At 38.7% G+C, this 21550-nt stretch overlaps 1 protein-coding gene across 1 annotated transcript; it reads left to right on the top strand.

Moving 5' to 3' along the window:
- Positions 1-54: 54 nt before the first annotated feature.
- On the top strand, positions 55-21220 carry LOC147477338 (uncharacterized). Its single transcript, XM_086584974.1, has 3 exons — positions 55-443; positions 20838-20952; positions 21044-21220. The coding sequence occupies exons 1-3, from the start codon at positions 126-128 to the stop codon at positions 21088-21090; spliced, it is 480 nt and encodes a 159-aa protein (XP_086441100.1). The 5' UTR covers positions 55-125; the 3' UTR covers positions 21091-21220.
- The last annotated feature ends 330 nt before the right edge of the window (positions 21221-21550 follow it).

Here is a 21550-nt window from a genome sequence, read left to right as displayed (position 1 = left end):
CTACAACCATTAAATTACCAGCCCTCAAATCCCTTGAACTTAGGAGTGTTAATTTTGACAATGAAAACGTAATTAACAATCTGTTTTCCAGCTTCAGTTGTCCTGTGCTTGAATATTTGTCCGTTATGCATTGCTCTCTACATAATATTCGTAATATTTCCATATCTATTCCAAGCCTTAAGTTCATAATGCTACAGTACAAAGATGACCTTAACGTGAGCTTGACATGCCCAACGCTTCAAAAAATTCACTACCTTAGTAACATAGCTCCTGTAATTAGTTCTGAGGATCTTTCATCTATTCTAAGTGCTCATTTTCAGTTTCATGAGCCGAATATTAGTTCAAACGACAAATCTGGCAGTTCATTTCATAATTCTGCGAGTACAATACTGAAAGGGCTGTGTAATGTGCGCACACTAGATCTGGGAAGCGGCTTTATTGAGGTACGTCTCTTCTTTCTTTCTTTTTCATAAGCTTGAGGGGTTGGGCAGACCCAACCCTTGTTTTCATAAAAAATGAATTATTAAAAATCGTACCCTTGAACAACTTCTTCTCTTTCACTTTGCAATAACACCCAGATGAATAATTAATACAGACACGGAACATTAACAACTAGAAGGTAATCCTAGTTAATCAATATGCCGATCTCTTGAAGTTGAAGAAAATACAAGTTAAACTCAACCCTGCCTCATTCATTTTTCAATGCATAAACCACTCACGAAGAAGAACCTAGCTGCAACTTTTATAGCCCACGCAAGATACCCTATTCTCCTTACTGTTTCAACTAGGTTATTAAATTCTCCTTACTGTTTCAACTAGGTTATTAAAATTATGAGTAGATGAGTTCCCGGCTTCCAGCCTGTACACCTTAAAGAAACCAGATTGCAGGTCGACATGCATGGAGGAGCCAAGAATTTGAGTTAGGGGGGGCAAGGTATATGAGGGGCAATAATACACCATACAGAAATTTTTTGGAGGGTTGAGTTAGGGGGGCAAGGTATATGAGGGGGAAATAATACACCATCCCGAAATTTTTTGGAGGGGCGAAGCCTTATAGATTCAGGAATTTTTGTGCTCATTGTTGTGTATTTTCATGTTTTTTTCAAAATGTTTGAGTGGGTGACTGCCCCCTCCACCCCTTGTCTCCGTCCTTGGCGACAAGTAATCTTTTTTTTTTGGGCTTTTTAGACTTTGGTCCTAACCATATTTGGTTTATTAGGGTTTGGTCCAGAAAAGGTTGAATATTAGGGTTTAGTCCTAGTTTTGGTTTTTGACCGCCAGTCAACTGAGTTGACTGTGGTCAATCAGCTTGTATTTTCGAAATGGCAATAATACCCTCGCGTGTAATATCACGTGTGCTTCTATTTAATCAAATTAATTTGACACGTGTCGACATCTGATTTCGACTTTCAATGTGGCCGTCAGATCTGAAATTTGCGCATCTCGAGAATACAAATGAGATTTTTTGTTTTGGATGTGAAATACGACAGGGTGAAATAAGGAGGAAATGATCACTCACTCTCTCTCTCTCTCTCGACTTCTCTCACGTAAACCCTAGCTCTCATGTGTGAAAACACCAAGTTTAACACCGGGCATACAAAACCAAACCACCCCTCTTCTTCTCTAACCACTAAGAAATATGAAGAACCTCCATTGGAGTTGTTGATCGTGTTTTTTTTTAATGATTTTCATCTAGTGTACCTGTTGATCGTCGTTGTTTTATGGTTTTGAAGCTGTTGTGAGGTCATAATCGTTGATTTAAGGTCATCATCATCTGTTGTCGTCATAAAATTGAAGGTTGTTGCTTAAAGGTTAGTTTTTTATGTTAATCTTAGTAAAAATATAATTTTTATATAAAGTTGTATGATAAACATGAAAGTGTTAGCTTGATCTGTTGGAAAAATGGTGGCTTTCTCGTATGCTTCTTATACTGTTATTGTTAATTTTCAGTAAAGCGTGAATTAAAATGGTGGTTTGTTGTATTGCATGGTGCATGGCTTAGTCTATTGCCGTACACTTTAGAAAACATGGACTAAAACCTAATTTTTAACTATTCAGTTGGACTATGATTATATTAGGAAGTAATTACAAGTACTTAACTCTATATGTGGACATGCTAAATTGGGGTCTTTTCTTCTGTTTGTCTGAGAGTCTGATCCTTTGTTAGGAAGTAATAACATTTGGAATATGTTGTAAATGTTTGAAATTAGGAAGTAATAACATTTGGGATGGATATATTGTAAATGTTTGAAATTATATGCATTTGAATGATCTATATTTGCAAGTTTATATTTGTCTTGCATTAAATTGATTGAATGTAATTGTGAGAAGGGTCCCCTTGTTTGAATTGTTTCTTATTAACCGATTTATCCTATATGTTGTTTGTTTGTATGTTTGTGGATGAAGAGGAAGAATGGCCAATCCTTTGCTAGGTGTAAAGGAATTTGTGATACATTATGGTGGTAAGTGGGGAGAACTATTCCCGGGAAGATAAAAGCTAGTCAATACAAAGGGTGGTAAGAGAGAGTGTGTGAAATATGATGGGGATGAGATATTTACGCTAGATTTTGCGAAAAGGATTTGCAGAAATTGGTTGGTGAAGGAGTTAAGTTTGAGATTGCAAGTTTGATTGAAGGGAAGTTATGTAGCATAATGAGAAGACAAACATCGATGGATATGTGGGGTAAGCTTACACTTAAACAATACCACCTATTTGTCCTCCCACCTCCACCAACTGCTCATAACTCTCCCCACCACTTGACTTCAACATCATCGCTGCTTATAACTCTCCCCCACCACTTGACTCCGGCATCACTTTGCTCATAACTCTCCCTCACCTCTTGACTCCACCCCAACACAACTACCCACAACACCCAAGAAACCTTTACAAGTCACCTGAAAGTGTTAGAAGATCACCTATATTTGATCCAGTTCCCATTGAAGTTCCCACTCAAAAACCTAAACCGGTTCCACTCAAAAACCTAAACCGGTTCCCACTCAAAAACCTAATCCGGTTCCACTCAAAAAAACCTAAACCGGTTCAAAACCCTAAACCGGTTCCCACTCAAAACAAAACCAATGACACCTATAAGAAAGTCCAACAGGCTTAACATCACGAAAACTAAACCACTTGTAGGTCCCAATGGAGAGCCATTGGTCTTTGACATTTCCGATGATGAAGAAATTAGTGAGCCACAAGCAAGAGAGGAGGTGACTGAGAGTGTGGTTGAGGGGCACAATGGTGTTCAGCCATCTGGGAATGATGTGCACTTGTCTCAATTAGATCCCGTTGATTGATGGTTTTACGTACTTTCGAATATTAATGAGTTTCTGGAAGAATTGAATGAACCTGATGGTACTCATGTTGAAGTTATTGATGTGTTAGAGGAATTGAATCCTAATGGTAGTCATGGTGAAGGTGTTGAGGATTTGAATCATAATGGTACTCATGCTGAAAGTGTTGATGCGTTAGAGGATTTGAATCATGATAAAAGGGATACTGAAGAGCCTTTGTATCGGTATGGTCAATATTTTTGGGCGGTTTTGGTACTTGTTTGGATGTAGGGTATGATAGCACTGAAGAAGATAGTGATGAAGAGTATATCCTCCAGGTAGTGATTACTCTGAGAATGAGTTAGATAATGATATTGATCCAATGATGGTTGATGAAGAAGTTCACAATTTAGAAGAAGAATTACAAGGCCTTTGTTTTTGGGAAATTGGTCCATGGGAACAACAAATGTTTTCGAGATTGAGGACATGGCTAAGGTTTCGACCTGTTGAAGCTTCTAAAAGGTTTGGCTCGTGTGAGTTGAAGCCTAAAATGACATGGGCAACTGTAGAGGATTGTAGAGAGTTCTTCGGACAATGGCAATTAAGCACAAGTTTAGTACACAACAAGTGAGAAATGAGAGAGAGATACATTTTGGCATGCAAAGATCCTAGTTGTGAGTGGACTATAAGCGCTACTCTTACCAGAAAAGACATGCACACTTTTGTTCTTAGAAACTATAATGATGAACATACATGTGAAGCTAGTGTGAAGAACAAGTTTACGAGCTAGAGCACCATGGGTGGCTCAAGCACTTGAAAATAAGATGAGAGAGCATCAGATTATAGACAAGGATATACAAGCGTAGAGATTTTTTCAGTATGGAGTTAGCATATCATATTGGATTAGTTGGAATGCTAGGACATTGATGCTTGAAGTGATCAATGGCAATTATGAGGAGGGTTATAGACTAGTCCGAGAGATGTGTAGGCAGATTATAAAGTCAAACCACGGTAGCCTTGCCAAACATTTTGTGAATGAAAAGAATCATAGTTTCATTGGTGTTGTTGTTGCGTACAAGTCATCACTTGATGGATGGTTGAATGGGTGTAGACCAATTGTTGGTATGGATGGCTGTTTTCTCAAAGGCAAGTATGGTGGGTGTTGTTTAACTGCTATTGGACTGGATGCCATGAATGGGATTGTCCCTCTTGGTTTTTTCATATGCAAAGGGGAGAATGGGGATACATGGAGGCAGTTCTTATGTGAGATGAAGCCATTTCTTGACATGTGATAGGAATTTAACCGTCCTAAATAAACAGGCTAATTAAACCCTACTTTAATATTACTAATACTTGCAAGCGCACGAGGTCTATCGTAATAGGTGCGCAAGACCGAGGTCGATCCCACAGGGATTGCTATTTAGGAACAATTGAATATTAAAATACTACTTAACCTAATCCGAACTATATTGGTTTATGAAATTTTGATTAACTAATAACTAGTCCTATTTAACTTACTTATGAAAACTATAGAACTTATATTAAATTATCAATGGAGAGACTACTAAGGCATTCGAATCCACCCTAGACCGTTGTAAGTATCCTAATTCAATTAATTCAAAGTTCTCTTTTAATTACGAGTAGCACGAGGGAAAGGAATCCCTAGCTTTCTCGAAGATGTGAACGTTGAGCTCTTATATAAATCTATATATTGGTTTGATCGAATTTCAACAAACGAAAATATAAACTCCTAGCAAAAATCGTCTTCTTACAGTACGACTTCTCACAAGTTTACGTAAACGATAAAAACGATGCTTTGATAAGAACGGAATATGTATCTAACGATTAACTAGTCAAGTCATGCAAGATATAATTAATGAAAGTATACCACTAATATCAATACGAAAACGATCACTGAATCTTTACGTTCCGAGAACAATGAATCAACTAAACATAAAAAAAAACCTACGCAAGTCTAGAGCTTCATCTGAGCCCTAGTAAATAATTTAGTTACACATGCTAACTGGAACCATAAAACAGAAGAAATAAAACTCCCTTAACAGATCCATAGCCTGCTGTGAAGTCCTCTCTTGTTGCTCCTTGGTTCCAACAGTCGTGCTCGTAGCACCAGCGCCGAGCCTCTCTTCACTGCTGTGTTCGCACCCCACTTTCAGCCAAGAACGACGCTTCTTCTTCATTTGCTGCGTTCCTCTCTTTATCCCAACCAAGAACGCCTTCCTTTCCGCTGTGAGGTCCTGTTCACTGCTTTTCTCCTCTCTCTCTGGTTCGGTCCTAGCTTTTTGCTTTCCTTTCTCTGGTTCTCTCTGCTTTGTTTTTCCAGCCAAGACCGACCTCTTCACTGCTGTGTTGCGCGTCCCTTTATCCCCCTTTTAGCAGTTTTCTTCCTTTTTCGTTTCGGTATTGGGTTGGCAGTTTTCTTTGTCTATGGAAAGGTTCTCTTTTGGTCGGGATAAAATCGGCGGGATTTTCGTTGTTTCAGTTTTTGTTCGCGATGGAGAAGGAAATGATAGGTGCTATGGTGCTCCTCGGGTGGACAGTAAATGGGGTGACCCTTAGTAAGTGGGTATGGGCTTTTGTTATTTGGTCATGGGCTGGTGTCTTTAGTGGCACATGGTCCAGTCTTAGGCTATTGGACCTAGACTAAACTTTAGGCCCAAATTCCATTTTCTTTTATTTCCTCTTGTCTTTACTCACATGCTTTAACAAGACCCAACCGCACTGGGGAACTCCTCGCCATCGACATCCCGAATCTCGGCGGTTTCCACACTTTTAATCATGTTAAGTCCAATTCTCAGTAAAACCACCAAAAATACACTAACTAAATCAAACGAATAAATTAAACGAACTAACTAATATAAAATTGAGCGTGAATAATGTAATATTTATGCGCTTATCAAATACCCCAAACTTACATTTTGCTAGTCCTCAAGCAAAACTAAATCTAAACTAATAATAAAAATTAAAAATCCTAACTCATTTTCGTAGGAATCACGATTACACTTAGCATGTGCAACAAGCCTTTTAAACCCCTAGGTTTACCCTAGTGGACGAGTTTAGTCTCGTGAGAGTTTTCAGAGAAGGTACTCCCCAAACTTCATCTATACTATAATGACTAAGAAATAATAGTAATGTTTCCTTAATTTATCTCAGATATTCATATTTCTCACTAACAAGGAATAAAGAATACTCATTTTAAAACCTAAGTTAACATATGCGTAATAATCAAATCATCTACAAATAAACATACATGCAATGAACAAAACTATGAAATGCAAAGTTGGCGTGTCCGGTTAAAACTCGGAATAAGCGTCCCTTAAGTAGGTCCTCACAAATATGTCAAGACAAAAATACTCTGATTTTTCCGCTCAGGTTTCGCTCACTCCAGTGTGCGGTGAGCACACTTTTCCTCTCAATCTCAATGACATCCAAAGGAGCCGAGGTCGATCAAACACATCGCCACTTACTATCACACCAACCTATTCCTAATTGAGCTAAAGGTCTTTATTAGGTGTTATGTATAGCTTAGGTGATAGTTTAAGAATAAATGGAATGGATAAACAAAATAGACAAGTCCGAGAAAATAAGGTCTTCAAATTCAGAACTAGAGAAAGTCATGTTCTTACTTTTTCCTTCGACTTTGTTTCCATCCTTAGCCCTTTTTTGTTTTGGCTTTTTGACTCCTTTGATTCTATTTTTTTGGAGTTCTAACTTTTTATTTTATTTCTATTTTTTTTTTTCTTTGGATGGAAACTTTCTTTTCTTTATTTTTCTTTTGAAGCAACTAACAAATTATTGATTTTCCACAGGTCTTTCTCATTTCTTTTCTTCATTTCATCCTATTTCTCAAACTTATCAAATGGGTAGGCTATTTTTTTTTTTTTTTTTTTTTTTTTTTTTTTTTTTATTTTTTATTTTATATAGGGTAAGGAATTTGCGGTTTATGAAAAGGCTAATAAAAGGCTCAGTGGGGCGACTAGCGGAAAAAATATTCTTTAGGTTTGAATTTCTGGCTATATCGATCCAAAGATTGCCTAAATTCTCTTTTAGGATATGGTATGGTGATCAAGCAAGTGGACGTGTGTTTTCTCTACTCGGAATTAACTTCTCCCTTGTGTCATCACTCAGATATCAACTCATATGAGGCTTTTAGGCTAGATTCTCACGGATATGTAAAATTAAGCACTCTAACCTAGGTCTCGAAAAAAATCGCCAAGTACAAATATAACGCGTTCATGCAAGATATTTATGAAAAGATGCAGAGACTATTACCTATATCTTAAACTAAGTTTCTTAATAACTACTCTTAATTCTCATGCTAACTGAGATTTCTAGACTATAATCATCATAGAAAAGGAAACAATACCACTACCCCTAAGTGCATAGTATACCTAAGTTTTATTTTTCGCTAAACAAAACATTTTGTTCCCACCCCCAAACTTAGTTCAGACATTGTCCTCAATGTTGACAGATATGCTTAATTCCAAAAAGTAATAAGGAAAGAAGTAATAACATGGACAAGTAAAATAATAAGGAAAGAAGTTACCAATAGCTCCATGAGCGAAAAATAAAACTTCGAGTCACTGTAGAAATTAGTACCTCACTAAAGATATAATATCGATAAAATAGAAAAGGAACCAATTTACTATGACGACTACCACGTGGCACATATCTCATTCCATAGAGTTACCGTCTCCAAAAACACGGAGAAAAGGTGCTAAAGTGGAATGTATGAGGTATCGCGAAAGGTACACATGACTAAAAATAAAAACATGCATATATAATAAGCAAATGCGAACAATAAAATGGAAAATAAATTCCCAACTATTATGGCCATATTCATTGCTCCATCCCGTTTCACTGAACTCTGTTTGGTTGTCTTTGCTTAGTTCGGTGGTGTTCGACGACCCGTTCCTCAGAAAACTGGAAAATTTCGGTCGTCGGGAGGGCTGGCTGGTCGCGCTCCACATGGTATGCGAGGCCTTCGGGTGATTTTGGATTTTGATGTTTTGCGCTGATCGCGCGCTTCCATTTGCTGGCGGCGCTCAATGTAATCTTGGTTCCAGGTTGTTTGTTGAGCGAAGTCGCGTCATATGGCGCTGGCGCTTCGGTGTAAAATTCTCGACAAAGGCTAGAAGCTGGTCGCGCCAGCCGTTGGCGAAAGCCTTCGGAGTTTTTTTTTTTTTTATTATTTTTTTTTTTTTTTTTTTTAAAACCTCTGGAAATACTAAAAACATGGGTTGCCTCCCACAAGCGCTACAGTTAACGTCTCTAGCAGACGAATGCTTCACACAACTGATCAGTGCTATGTGGGCTTATCAACAAGCCGGATACTCAATCAGTCATGATAAATAGGATCAAGCAGACTTACCTCTTCCACATCCTGCCCGGCCAAACCGTCAAGGTATGGTTTCAAACGTTGACCATTTACCTTAAACACACGACCATCCGTAGGATCTTCTATCTCAACGGCACCATGAGGAAAAAACAGTTTTAACAATGAAAGGACCAAGTCCACCTAGAGCGTAACTTACCGGAAAAAAAGTTAAACGAGAATTATATAGCAAGACTTTTTATTAGGTTCAAAAGACTTTCGAAGAATAGATTTATCATGAAAAAATCTTAGTCCGCTCTTTGTAAATCTTGGCATTCTCATATGCCTCATTCCTTAACTCAGCTAACTCATTCAACTGAAGTTTACGTTGTAAACCAGCCTTACGCATATCGAAGTTAAACGTTTTAATGGCCCAAAAAGCACGATGTTCCAATTCTACAGGCAAATGACATGCCTTTCCAAACACAAGCCTATAAGGGGACATACCAATAGGAGTCTTATAAGCAGTTCTATAAGCCCAAAGGGAATCATTAAGACGTTGAGACCAATCCTTACGGTCGGGTCGTACAGTCTTTTCTAAAATCCGCTTAATCTCCCTATTAGATACTTCAACTTGGCCACTAGTTTGAGGATGATATGGGGTAGCAAGCTTATGAGTAATAGAGTACTTTTTCATTAAAGATTCAAATGCTCGGTGTGTAAAATGAGTACCATTATCACTTATAATTGCACAAAGGCGCACCAAAGCGAGAAAATATATTATATTTTAAAAAGTTAACTTCGACTTTATGATCATTCGTTTTTACATGGCACCGCCTCAACCCACTAAGAAACATAGTCTACGGCGACAAGGATATAAAGATAACCAAAGGAAGGAGGGAAAGGACCCATGAAGTCAATACCCCATACATCAAAAAGCTCCACAACTAAAATAGGGGAAAGAGGCATCATGTTCCTATGGGAAATATTACACATCTGGTGGCATCTATCACAATTCAAACAAAACTCATGTGCATCCCTAAATAGAGTAGGCCAATAAAAACCACACTGCAAAACCTTTGCAGCCGTCTTTTTAGGACCAAAGTGACCACCACATGCATGGTCATGGCAAAAAGAGAGGATACTATGAAACTCACTCTCAGAGACACATCTCCTAACAATCTGGTCAGGGCATGACTTAAACAAGTATGGATCATCCGGAAAAAATTCCTAACCTCAAAAGAAGAAACTTAGATTTATCCTGTTGTCTCCAATGAGAGGGAAACTGTTTCGTTACAAGATAATTAACAATATCCGCATACCAAGGCGATTGTGATATAACAAAAAGTTGCTCATCAGGAAAAGATTCATTTACAGGCAAAATATCAGTAGAAGATTCCACTATAAGTCTAGACAAGTGGTCAGCGACCACGTTCTCCGTACCCTTCTTATCCCTAATCTCTATATCAAACTCTTGCAACAAGAGTACCCAGCGAATCAAACGCGCTTTAGCGTCCTTCTTAGTAAGGAGATATTTCAAAGCCGAATGATCAGTAAACACGACAACCTTAGACCCTATGAGGTAAGACCTAAATTTGTCTAAAGCAAACACAACAGCTAACAACTCTTTCTCAGTTGTAGTGTAGTTCATCGTGCATCATTAAAGGGTTCGACTAGCATAATAAATAACATGGGGCAACTTGTCAAACCGTTGACCTAAAACAATATAACCGCATAGTCAGATGCATCACACATTAACTCAAAAGGTTCACTCCAATCAGGAGGCTGTATGATAGGAGCGGTAGTCAATAAATGCTTAAGCTTCTCGAAAGCTTTCAAACAATCATTATCAAAGACAAAAGCGACGTCCTTACCAAGTAAATTGCATAAGGGACGAGAAATCTTGCTAAAGTCTTTAATAAAACGCCTATAAAATCCAGCATGACCTAAGAATGACCTAATATCTTTCACAGTCTTAGGTGGTGGAAGACCAGAAATGACATCAACCTTGGCCTTATCGACCTCAATTCCTTTACTAGAAACAATATGACCAAGAACAATACCCTGTTGAACCATAAAATGACACTTCTCCCAATTCAACACAAGATTCTTCTCCTTGCACCTAATTAACACTAATTCTAAGCGGTGCAAACCCTCATCAAAAAGAATCCCCAAAAATTGAGAAGTCATCCATAAACACCTCAAGAAACCTTTCTACCATATCGAAAAGAAAAATACTAAGCATGCATCATTTGGAAGGTACCGGGTGCATTACATAATCCAAAAGGCATCTGACGATAGGCAAAAGTTCCAAAAGGACAAGTAAAAGTAGTATTTTCTTGATCCTCGGGGATAATACATATTTGGTAATAACGGAATAACCATCAAGAAAACAATAATATTTATGACCGGCTAACCTCTCTCGAGCATCGGTCAATAAGCGGAAGAGGAAAGTGATCTTTCCTAGTAGCCAAATTCAACTTACGATAGTCAATACAAAAACGCCATCCGGTAGTCATACGGGTGGGCACTAACTCGCCGCTTCGCATTCTTAACTACTGTAAGCCCGGACTTTTTAGGGACAACACGAGCGGGGACTCACCCATTTACTATCGGAAATGGGATAAATGATACCCGCATCTAACAACTTGAGAACCTCGGCTCTCACTACCTCTTTCATGTTAGGATTAAGCCGTCTCTGAAACTCACGGGTTGGTTTAGCATCCTTCTCAAGATGAATATGATGCATACAATCAGTTGGGCTTATACCATTAATATCAGCAATATTCCACCCTAAAGCTGCTCTATGCTCTTTAAGAACCCTAATCAATTTACCTTCTTGTTCATTATCTAGATTAGAAGCAATAATAACCGGCAAAGAATCATCAGGTCCCAGAAAAACATACTTAAGAGTGTCAGGTAATGGTTTCAACTCTAGCTTAGGAGGACTTTCTATAGAAGAGACGGGGTAGACTTCGGATGGAGTCGTGCTCTATTGTGGCTCTCCACGTATCTGTTTTCTAAAATTGGGGTTGCATCCAAAGAACGCATTAACTTCACAAATTACATCATCTACATCATAACCACTACGAATTAGTTAAACAAGACTCAAGAGGGTCATCGAATAACTCTCCAAGAAAGTCTCGTGAACTATACTATCAATAAGATTAACATCCCAAAATCATCGGGTTCGGGGAGGTTCTTGACCCACATTAAATACATTAAGTTCTGTAGTCATATTACCAAAAGAAAGTTTTAACACTCCATTACGACAGTTAATGATAGCATTAGAAGTGGCTAAAAGGGACGACCTAAAATGACCGAATATGGTGTTTAGGATCTTGAGCAGGTTGTGTATCCGAGAACAACAAAGTCAACAGGAAATAAAATTTATCAACCTGAATCAAAACATCCTCAACAACACCACGTGGGATCCTAATAGACCTATCGCCAATTGAAGAGTAATTGATGTAGGTTTCAATTTACCAAGACCAAGTTGTAAAAATAAACCTGAATAAGGCAACAAATTAACGCTAGCTCCTAAATCAAGTAATGCTTTCTCAATCATATGATCACCAATAACACAAGAAATAGTAGGGCATCCCGGATCTCTAAACTTAGGTGGAGTTTGGTTTTGGATAATAGAACTCACTTGCTTTCGGTTAGGAAAGCTTTCTTGTGCACATTCAACTTACGTTTTTTGTGTACACAAATCTTTAAGAAACTTGGCATAGGAAGGAACTTGTTTTATAGCATCAAGTAACGGAATATTTATTTGAACTGTTTAAACATTTCCATTATTTCATTAAGATTAGAACCTTTCTTAGCGGAATCAAGCGTTGGGGAAAAGGAGCTTTTAGGTATATAAGATGGCACGGGGTTAGTCTCCACAACGAGTAGGAGGTTCTACACCCTTCTTAGAAGTATTATGACTATTAGATTCACTCACCTCACCTTCCTCCTTCTCACACTCTATAGGATCAGATCTGACCTCAGCGTCTTTAGACATCTCAACCCTATTATCAACACGTTTTCCACTCCTAAGAACAGTGATAGCCTTGGCTTGCTCCCGAGTGAGCTTTGGTTTAAGTTAGAACTTATTTCCAACTGACTCCTCGGATTAGCTACTGGTTGACTAGGAAACCTGCCCTTGTCCCTCTCATTCAAAGTATTAGCAATTTGACCTATGGTGATTTCAATCTTCCTAATGGCTTGAGCATTATCCTGAGTAGCCGTTTGACTGGCTTGCATAAACTGTTGCGTTGTGTCCTGGAATTTCATGGTGTTTTGTGTTAATTGAGCAATGGCCTCTTCTATAGGTGAAAGTTTAGGTGGTTGAGGTGCATACTGTGGTACTGGGTTTGAGTTAACCACGGGGCCTCCCTGATGTATACCTTTAGACCAAGACAAATTGGGATGGTTTCGCCATCGGGGTTATCGTGTTAGAAAAAGGATTATTGCCTGGCTTTTGGTATGAATTAAAAGCATTGACTTGTGCATTTACACCAGGGCAATTATCTATAACGTGATCAAGACTTTCACACAACAGACACCCAGGGACTTCAACATTGGCTACTGGAGCTAGAGACTTTGTCTCTTTTTCTAGCTCGAGAGCTTCAACTCTTCTAATTAAAGCGGCCATCCTAGCGTTCGTGTCGAATTCCTTGTCAACGCGGAACAAACCCTTCTGTGTAGTAGTACTACTAGCCACCTTCTTAGGCTCACGACTAGTTTCCCATTGCTGGACCTTCGGAGACTTCTTCTAAAAGGTCCCGCTTCTTCTCTGATCTTATCACGAAATCTCCGGTACTCATGGTCTCAATCATAGCCTTAGAATTAAAATCGAGACCCTCATAGAGAATCTGCACTAGCCTACCGTTCTCTAGGCCGTGGTTAGGACACTGCAAGAGCATGTCCTTAAACCTCTCCATACACTTCCATAATGACTCTCCATCGGTTTGGCAAAAAAGATGACAAGTCTTTTCTAAAAGCGATCGCCGCCTTATGATTAGGGAAAAGTTTTTTAAAAACACAATGCATAACTTTTCCCATCCCGTTATGGAATTGATGGGAGAGTGTGAAACCAACTCTTGGCTTTTTCTTTTAAGAGAAAAAGGGAACAATTTTAATTTTATAGCCGTCACTAAATTGTTGAAGCTTAATAGTCCCACAAATATCCTCAAATTCCCTCACATGAAGATATGGGTCTTCCTCTTCCGTTCCCCTAAACTTAGGAAGGAGCCCCAGCAGATTGGGCTTCAACTCAAAGTGATTAGCATTGGTTGCAGGGGGAACGATGCAAGATGGTCGGGTTGTCCTAGTAGGATATATATATTCCTTAATAGATCTAGGTACTTGGGCAACCACGTTATTGTTATTACCCTCCATGTCAGCAAAAATTGGTGTATTGCCAACAAAAGTTTCGGGTACCTCTAATTCGGGATGCCTACTTCTCCTAAGGAGAGTGCGTTCAATCTCAGGATCAAACGGTGTAACAGGTGTGTTATCAGACCGAGTTACTACCATAAACTACTTCTAAAACCTAAGACTCTAATAAAAGATGCAGACAATTCACACAAACAATACCAAACAAAAATTACAACCCAGATTGAATTTTAAAACTTGTTTAATATATATTTGCTCCTAAACCCAAATCACACGATTCCCAGTTCTTGTGCAAAAAGCACCGTCACTTTCGATCCACGCAGCGTAAAAAAAAAAGTTTTTCCTAGTGAGCGGGCTAAAACCATCTCTAATGCAAGATGCCTAAGGCTGGTCAATGTGATTTAACCTCCCTAAATGCAAGAAACAATAAAACAAGCACAACCCACGAAACAAACAAAATTCAACCCCACAAAGGAAAAAGACGTACCTCCGGCGTGAGCCTTCGAGGGCTACTTGCGACGCCGGGTGACGACAGCAAGCAATTCACAACGTCCACAACAAAGTCACGACTATCCCTTATAAGAAGAAATCTATGTTTAATTATCTGCAAAAATAACTAAAATTAGACACGTAAACTATGAAATAATATAACTATGACTAAACTTAAACTACGAATCACGATAAATAAAACTTTAAAACTCAATTGTACTACTACAATCCCCGGCAGCGGCGCCAAAAACTTGATAGGAATTTAACCGTCCTAAATAAACAGGCTAATTAAACCCTACTTTAATATTACTAATACTCGCAAGCGCACGAGGTCTATCGTAATAGGTGCGCAAGAACGAGGTCGATCCCACAGGGATTGCTATTTAGGAACAATTGAATATTAAAATACTACTTAACCTATTCCGAACTATATTGGTTTATGAAATTTTGATTAACTAATAACTAGTCCTATTTAACTTACTTATGAAAACTATAGAACTTATATTAAATTATCAATGGAGAGACTACTAAGGCATTCGAATCCACCCTAGACCGTTGTAAGTATCCTAATTCAATTAATTCAAAGTTCTCTTTTAATTACGAGTAGCACGAGGGAAAGGAATCCCTAGCTTTCTCGAAGATGTGAACGTTGAGCTCTTATATAAATCTATATATTGGTTTGATCGAATTTCAACAAACGAAAATATAAACTCCTAGCAAAAATCGTCTTCTTACAGTACGACTTCTCACAAGTTTACGTAAACGATAAAAACGATGCTTTGATAAGAGCGGAATATGTATCTAACGATTAACTAGTCAAGTCATGCAAGATATAATTAATGAAAGTATACCACTAATATCAATACTGAAAACGATCATCGAATCTTTACGTTAGAGAACAATGAATCAACTAAACATAAAAAAAACCTACGCAAGTCTAGAGCTTCATCGAGCCCTAGTAAATAATTTAGTTACACATGCTAACCTGGAACCATAAAACGGAAGAAATAAAACTCCCTTAACAGATCCATAGCCCTTTGTGAAGTCCTCTCTTGTTGCTCCTTGGTTCCAATGTCGTGCTTTCGTAGCACCGGTAGCCGAGCCTCTCTTCTTCTTAGCGTGTTCGCAGCACCCCACTTTCAGCCAAGCGCGCCCTTCTTCTTCTTCTGTGTCGCGTTCCTCTCTTTATCCCAGCCAAGAACGCCTTCCTTTCCGCTGTGAGGTCCTGTTCACTGCTTTTCTCCTCTCTCTCTGGTTCGGTCCTAGCTTTTTGCTTTCCTTTCTCTGGTTTCTCTCGCTTTGTTTTTCCAGCCAAGACCGACCTCTTTCACTCTTTGTGTTCTTGGCGTCCCTTTATCCCCCTTTTAGCGGTTTTTCTTCCTTTTTCGTTTTTTCGGTATTGGGTTGGCGTTTTCTTTGTCTATGGAAAGGTTCTCTTTTGGTGGGATAAAATCGGTGGGATTTTTTCGTTGTTTCAGTTTTTGTTCGCGATGGAGAAGGAAATGATAGGTGCTATGGTGCTCCTCGGGTGGACAGTAAATGGGGTGACCCTTAGTAAGTGGGTATGGGCTTTTGTTATTTGGTCATGGGCTGGTGTCTTTAGTGGCACATGGTCCAGTCTTAGGCTATTGGACCTAGACTAAACTTTAGGCCCAAATTCCATTTTCTTTTATTTCCTCTTGTCTTTACTCACATGCTTTAACAAGACCCAACCAGACCAGGGGAACTCCTGCCACTGACATCCCGAATCTCGACAGTTTCCACACTTTTAATCATGTTAAGTCCAATTCCTGTAAAACCACCAAAAATACACTAACTAAATCAAACGAATAAATTAAACGAACTAACTAATATAAAATTGAGCGTGAATAATGTAATATTTATGCGCTTATCAACATGCATAAAGACAAGCTTACCTTCATCAGTGACAGACAAAAAGGATTAATAAGTGCTGTTGATGAGTACTTTCCAGATTCAAATCACAGGTAATGCCTAATAGGTGATGTTGTTTTTTGTATATGTATATCTTTGTTTTTGTATATGTATATGTTGTATATGCATAATAAGCCATTTTGTTTGTATATGTTGTTTATTTCAGTCATAATGATAATATGTATATGTTGGTTTTCTTCCGTGTATTGCTTCGGACATATATGTATAAGAACTTCAAAAAGAATTTTGGCGGTGAATTATGGGAGAATCTAGCTTGGGGTGCGGCTAAGGCATATAAACAACAAGAACCGATAAAGATATTGGGTGTTATCAACAAAACAAACAAGTAAAGCTTTGGATTGGTTAGACACCGAGCCAAGGAGTTGTTGGGCTAGGGCACACTTTATTTGGACATCAAAGTGTGATGAGTTAACCAATAATTTCAGTGAAAGCTTCAATTCACGGATATTGCATCGAGAGATAAACCATTGGTTCATTTTATGGATAAGTACAACCTAAATTTGCTGCAAATGGTCTATGATAGAAGGGAATTGGCATTGTCATTGATGCCCCGTGAAGTTGTACCAAATGTGTTGTTCATGATAAAAAAAAGAGAGTTGAGATACTTAATTGGTATGAGATAAAGGGTGTTTCGGATGTTGAATACTTAGCAATCAACACCAAGACTGGGACTAAGTACAATGTTGATATTGGCAAACTTCAATGCTCTTGCATTGAGTGGCAAATGTCGAGGAGTGCCTTGTGTACATCTTTGTTCAGATCCTTAGACCAAGGAGGCCCGATGGGCAAGGTAATTAAGTAATGGGGTTCCCTTAAGTGATTTACTTCATTGCATATTATTTTAATTTGTTTTGTTTTTGTTATTAATTAAGTCCATTTTTTTTACGTGTATTGCAGTCCATATTTTTAGTGTGGAGGCATTGAGCAACTTATGCAAATTATCTTTATCCACTTGATAATATTGAGGGTGGCGAGAAATAGTAAGTCTATACTAGTAGGGAACTTTCATAACTCCCCTATAACTTATTAGTTACTTATCTGGGGAAAGTCCACTTGCTTACTTATATAGTAAGTCCACTTGATAACTTATTGCTTACTCTATCTGAGGAAAGCCCCATCGAATTGGTTCTACCTCCGAACACACTAGAAGGGTTGGAAGGCCAAAAAAATAGAGAATTAGGAGTGAAGATGAACCACTTAAGACTCATAGAAAATGCGCAAAGTGTGGAACACCTGGTCACAATACCTTGACTTGTGACGCAAGAAAGAAAGGAGTTCATGGCAAGAGAGGGAAGGGTAAAGGCCAAGGTAACTTTTCATTGTTAACAAATGAGTATTTAAAGTTAGTAATGGTAGTTAACTAATGAGTAATGATTTAGTTGAAGGTGGACAAGACCATACTGAACCAGCATCTGAACAACAACCATCTGAACAACAACCACCAAAGCAACATGTTCCACCTGAAGAAGCCAATAGGAGAGGGAGGAAAAGAAAGAGTGCTCCACTACAACAAGAACAACAAGTGGAACATGAAGCACCACAAGTAGCTGAAGGAGGAGTTAGAGCAAGGAGCACAATGCCAAGAGGAGGAAGAACACCAGTGAGAAGTTGAACTTGAAGCGGCTTCTACAACACTAGAAGGAGGGGTTAGAGCAAGGAGCACAAGGCCAAGAGGAGGAAGAGCACCAGCAGCAGAAGTTGAACCTAAAGCAGCAGCAGCACCAGAAGGAGGAGTTAGAGCAAGGAGCACAAGGCCAAGAGGAGGAAGAGCACCAGCAGCAGAAGTTCAACAGGAAGCAACAACAGCAGCAGCACCACCACAAGATGAAGAATCCAGAGGAGGAAGTAGAAGGCCAAGAGGACCAACACCAGGCACAGGAGTGAGGACAAGGGGTTTATATAGGCTGATGTTTGGAGATGACAATGTACCAACACCTTCAACACCTCCAATGAATTTAAGTCAGAGAGCTGTAGAGCCACTTAGTCAGACATAGTGAAAGCAAATCCAAGACTGAATGTTGTTGTGAAAACAAACTCTTTATCATTTCAGTTTTTAGTTTTAGTTACATTTTGGTACTTATGCTATTGGTCTGGTGTACTTTTGGATTTGTAATGCTATTTTGGGATTAGATGTACTTTTGGATTTGTAATGTTATTTTGGGATTAGATGTACTTTTTGATTTATAATGCTATATTTTGGTATGAAATTTGTCAGTTTAATGTCCTCTGCTATGTTTTGTTTGAAATTTCTCAATGTTATGCTATTTGGAGTACCAACAACAATAATAGATCAGATAAGTAGATTAACAAACATTAAGCAACAACAGCAAGACTGGGACATGGACTCAAATATCTCTAGAAGAACAACAACATTGGAAGAACAACATTAAAAACATTAAAAACACTAGAAAAAAACATTAAAAACATCTGCAACAAAATGTACATGTGACACCACAGTGCAATGCAAACGTCTGCAACAAAATGTAGACAAACTGACATAGTATCCTACTACCAGACATGCTTCCTTCAAAATACAAAATGACAAAGACACAACAAACCCTATGGGTACCCCACAACGCAACAACACTCATGCCCACAAACATCACAATTAATGACAAGTGTGACCTCCTTCTCAATGGGCAGTAGAAGCTGGTTATCAGCAGTAGTTAGTTGAACCTTATTGAAACATCCAACCCAATCACAGCAGAGCCATAACTCAAGTACTTTGCCAGATTTATCTTCAGACTTGTGCAAATCCATAATGCCTCTACAGTTTTCCATATTGCATCTCTTTTTTAGGTATGGACACTTACGAGCTGTGTGGTCTTCTTGGTAACATAGCTGACATATCTGTGAAAACCAAGATTATATACAAGTTAGACTTTGATACATAAATAAGGCCATCTTTTAGGACTTGGTCCCTCTTGTTACTTGAAAAATTAGAGCTTAGTCCTACTTGTCAGACCATTAGAATTTTGAATTTTGAAGGTGAAGAGGTAGAAAAAAGTGTACGGGGCAACAAAAGTCTTGTGACAGAGGCTCCCCATATTTCCTTACGAAAGTGAGATTTGCAAAGGATGAAATGGGTATTTGGTTTCTCTTATAGAGAGGACCACCAACGGATCTATTGTTTTGGTCGTTGATTTATTTGTTAGCTAGATTTGTGACACGTGGCAAGTCAATTTCAGTGAGATTCCAACGACAACTTTAGTTATTCACGTGATATTACACGCGAGGGTATTATTGCCATTTCGAAAATACAAGCTGATTGACCACGGTCCAACTCGGTTATTTGTTATTGGTCAAAAACCAAAACTAGGACTAAACCCTAATATTCAACCTTTTCTGGACCAAACCCTAATAAACCAAGTATGGTTAGGACCAAAGTCTAAATATCCCTTTTTTTTTTTTGGCTAAGTGAGCAGATTGTATTAATATGTTGAAATATACATAAGTACATTACACATCAAGTTAGTTGAAGGGGAGGACTGCGTCATTGTAAATAGCATATCTTCCCTACTAGGTAGGTCTTATATACATTTACCAATCATATGCACAACACCCCTGGGTTAGTTTACAAATCTATAGATTGGCATAAAAGGCATTTCCCATTTGGTGACACAGTTGGGTCTCCCTTCAAACAAGAAAGCCATATTGCTAGTCATTGTAAATGCATAATTTGTTGTTGTGTCAGCTGATGCATTAGCTTCTCTCCAAGTGCTGAAGATCCTTAGCTCTTGTATTGTCTTTTTGCACTGCTTCCACCTCTGTTGCATCTGCCATGGTAAAATATCTGAGTTAAATGCTTGTACTGCTACATCATAATCATATTCTACCCAGAGTTTCCTCCATCCCCTTGCCACTGCGGCCATTTCTACACTCTCCAATATAGCCATACATTCCGCGAAATAATTGGTATTGACACCAATTTTCCTCCATAGAACCAAATGAAAATCTCCATTAGAGTTTCTGAAGGTTGCTCCAATAGTTGCTGGACCTGGGTTTCCCCTTGCAACACCATCACAGTTGATTTTGATGGTGTAATGATTAGGGGCTTTCCAGAAGCAAGTTTTGATTTGGGGTGCTTTGGGAAGTTTGATCGTAACTCCCCAACCCCTCAATATTGCCTTATCAATTGCGCTCTTTACTGTGCCTTTGGAGAGATGCCCACTCTGGCGACATGTAACCTAAGCACAACCATACTCCATTTCCAAGCAACAGAGAGTTTAATTCTCGAATACATCCTTGATGGCCTTAAACACCAATAAATGGTCCTTTTATTCTGTTGTAGCATGGAAGTTGTTGTTTACAGTTAAAAAAACTGTTAATATACGTTTATGGTGTTTTTTCAGAACCTCTCCAGGAATCCAGATTTGTTAGCATATCTACCTTCTTCATATTGCAGCCTAAAGATTTTGAATCTCCACATGTTTCCTACTACAAACCATCTCCAAGTGATAACCTTTTTACTAAGGATTTTTCCCAATCTGGAAGAGCTGGAATTAGAAGGTTTTATGGAGGTAATACTAGATCATCTGACATGTCATGCTTTCAGCGTTATGATTTAGGCAAGGTTGGCATGCTTAACTCATGAATTTTTACTGCTAATAGGAGGGTTCGTCATCCACAAATATGGAAGAGTATTGGCAATCAGATGAGATGCTTGCTGGTGCTATCCTGAAGCACCTTCGGACAGTTGGAGTCAAGAATTTTGAAGGGCAGCAGGCAGAACATGATATTGTGAGATTTTTGCTTGAAAGGGCATGCGTGTTGGAGAAATTTTTTATCCGCTACTCTGATAATATAAAAGTAGATGAGAAAAATCGAATGAGGCTTAGTGAGAAGTTGGCATCATTCAGAAGAGCATCTCCCAATGCAGTACTGTTATTTTCGTAAATTTGTTCTTTAATAGCATGAGGTGCACCTCTTGGACCGAGTCCGCGGTGCAGCTGATAGGGAGTAACCTATGCAAGGGAGAGGAGGAGCAGCGGATCAAGGCCGCGGAACCTTAGTCCACGGTGGCAAGTGTACGGTCGACTTCGGGTCGTAGGATGACAGGACAGGTGGACGGTCCTGAAGAAGGAAAGGGGAATATAAAAAGGAGAAGATGTGGAAAAG

The sequence above is a fragment of the Coptis chinensis genome, chromosome 9, assembly GCF_015680905.1.
Source record: "Coptis chinensis isolate HL-2020 chromosome 9, ASM1568090v1, whole genome shotgun sequence".
In the NCBI taxonomy this organism is placed as follows: domain Eukaryota; kingdom Viridiplantae; phylum Streptophyta; class Magnoliopsida; order Ranunculales; family Ranunculaceae; genus Coptis; species Coptis chinensis.
This window is presented reverse-complemented; position numbering and strand designations above follow the sequence as displayed.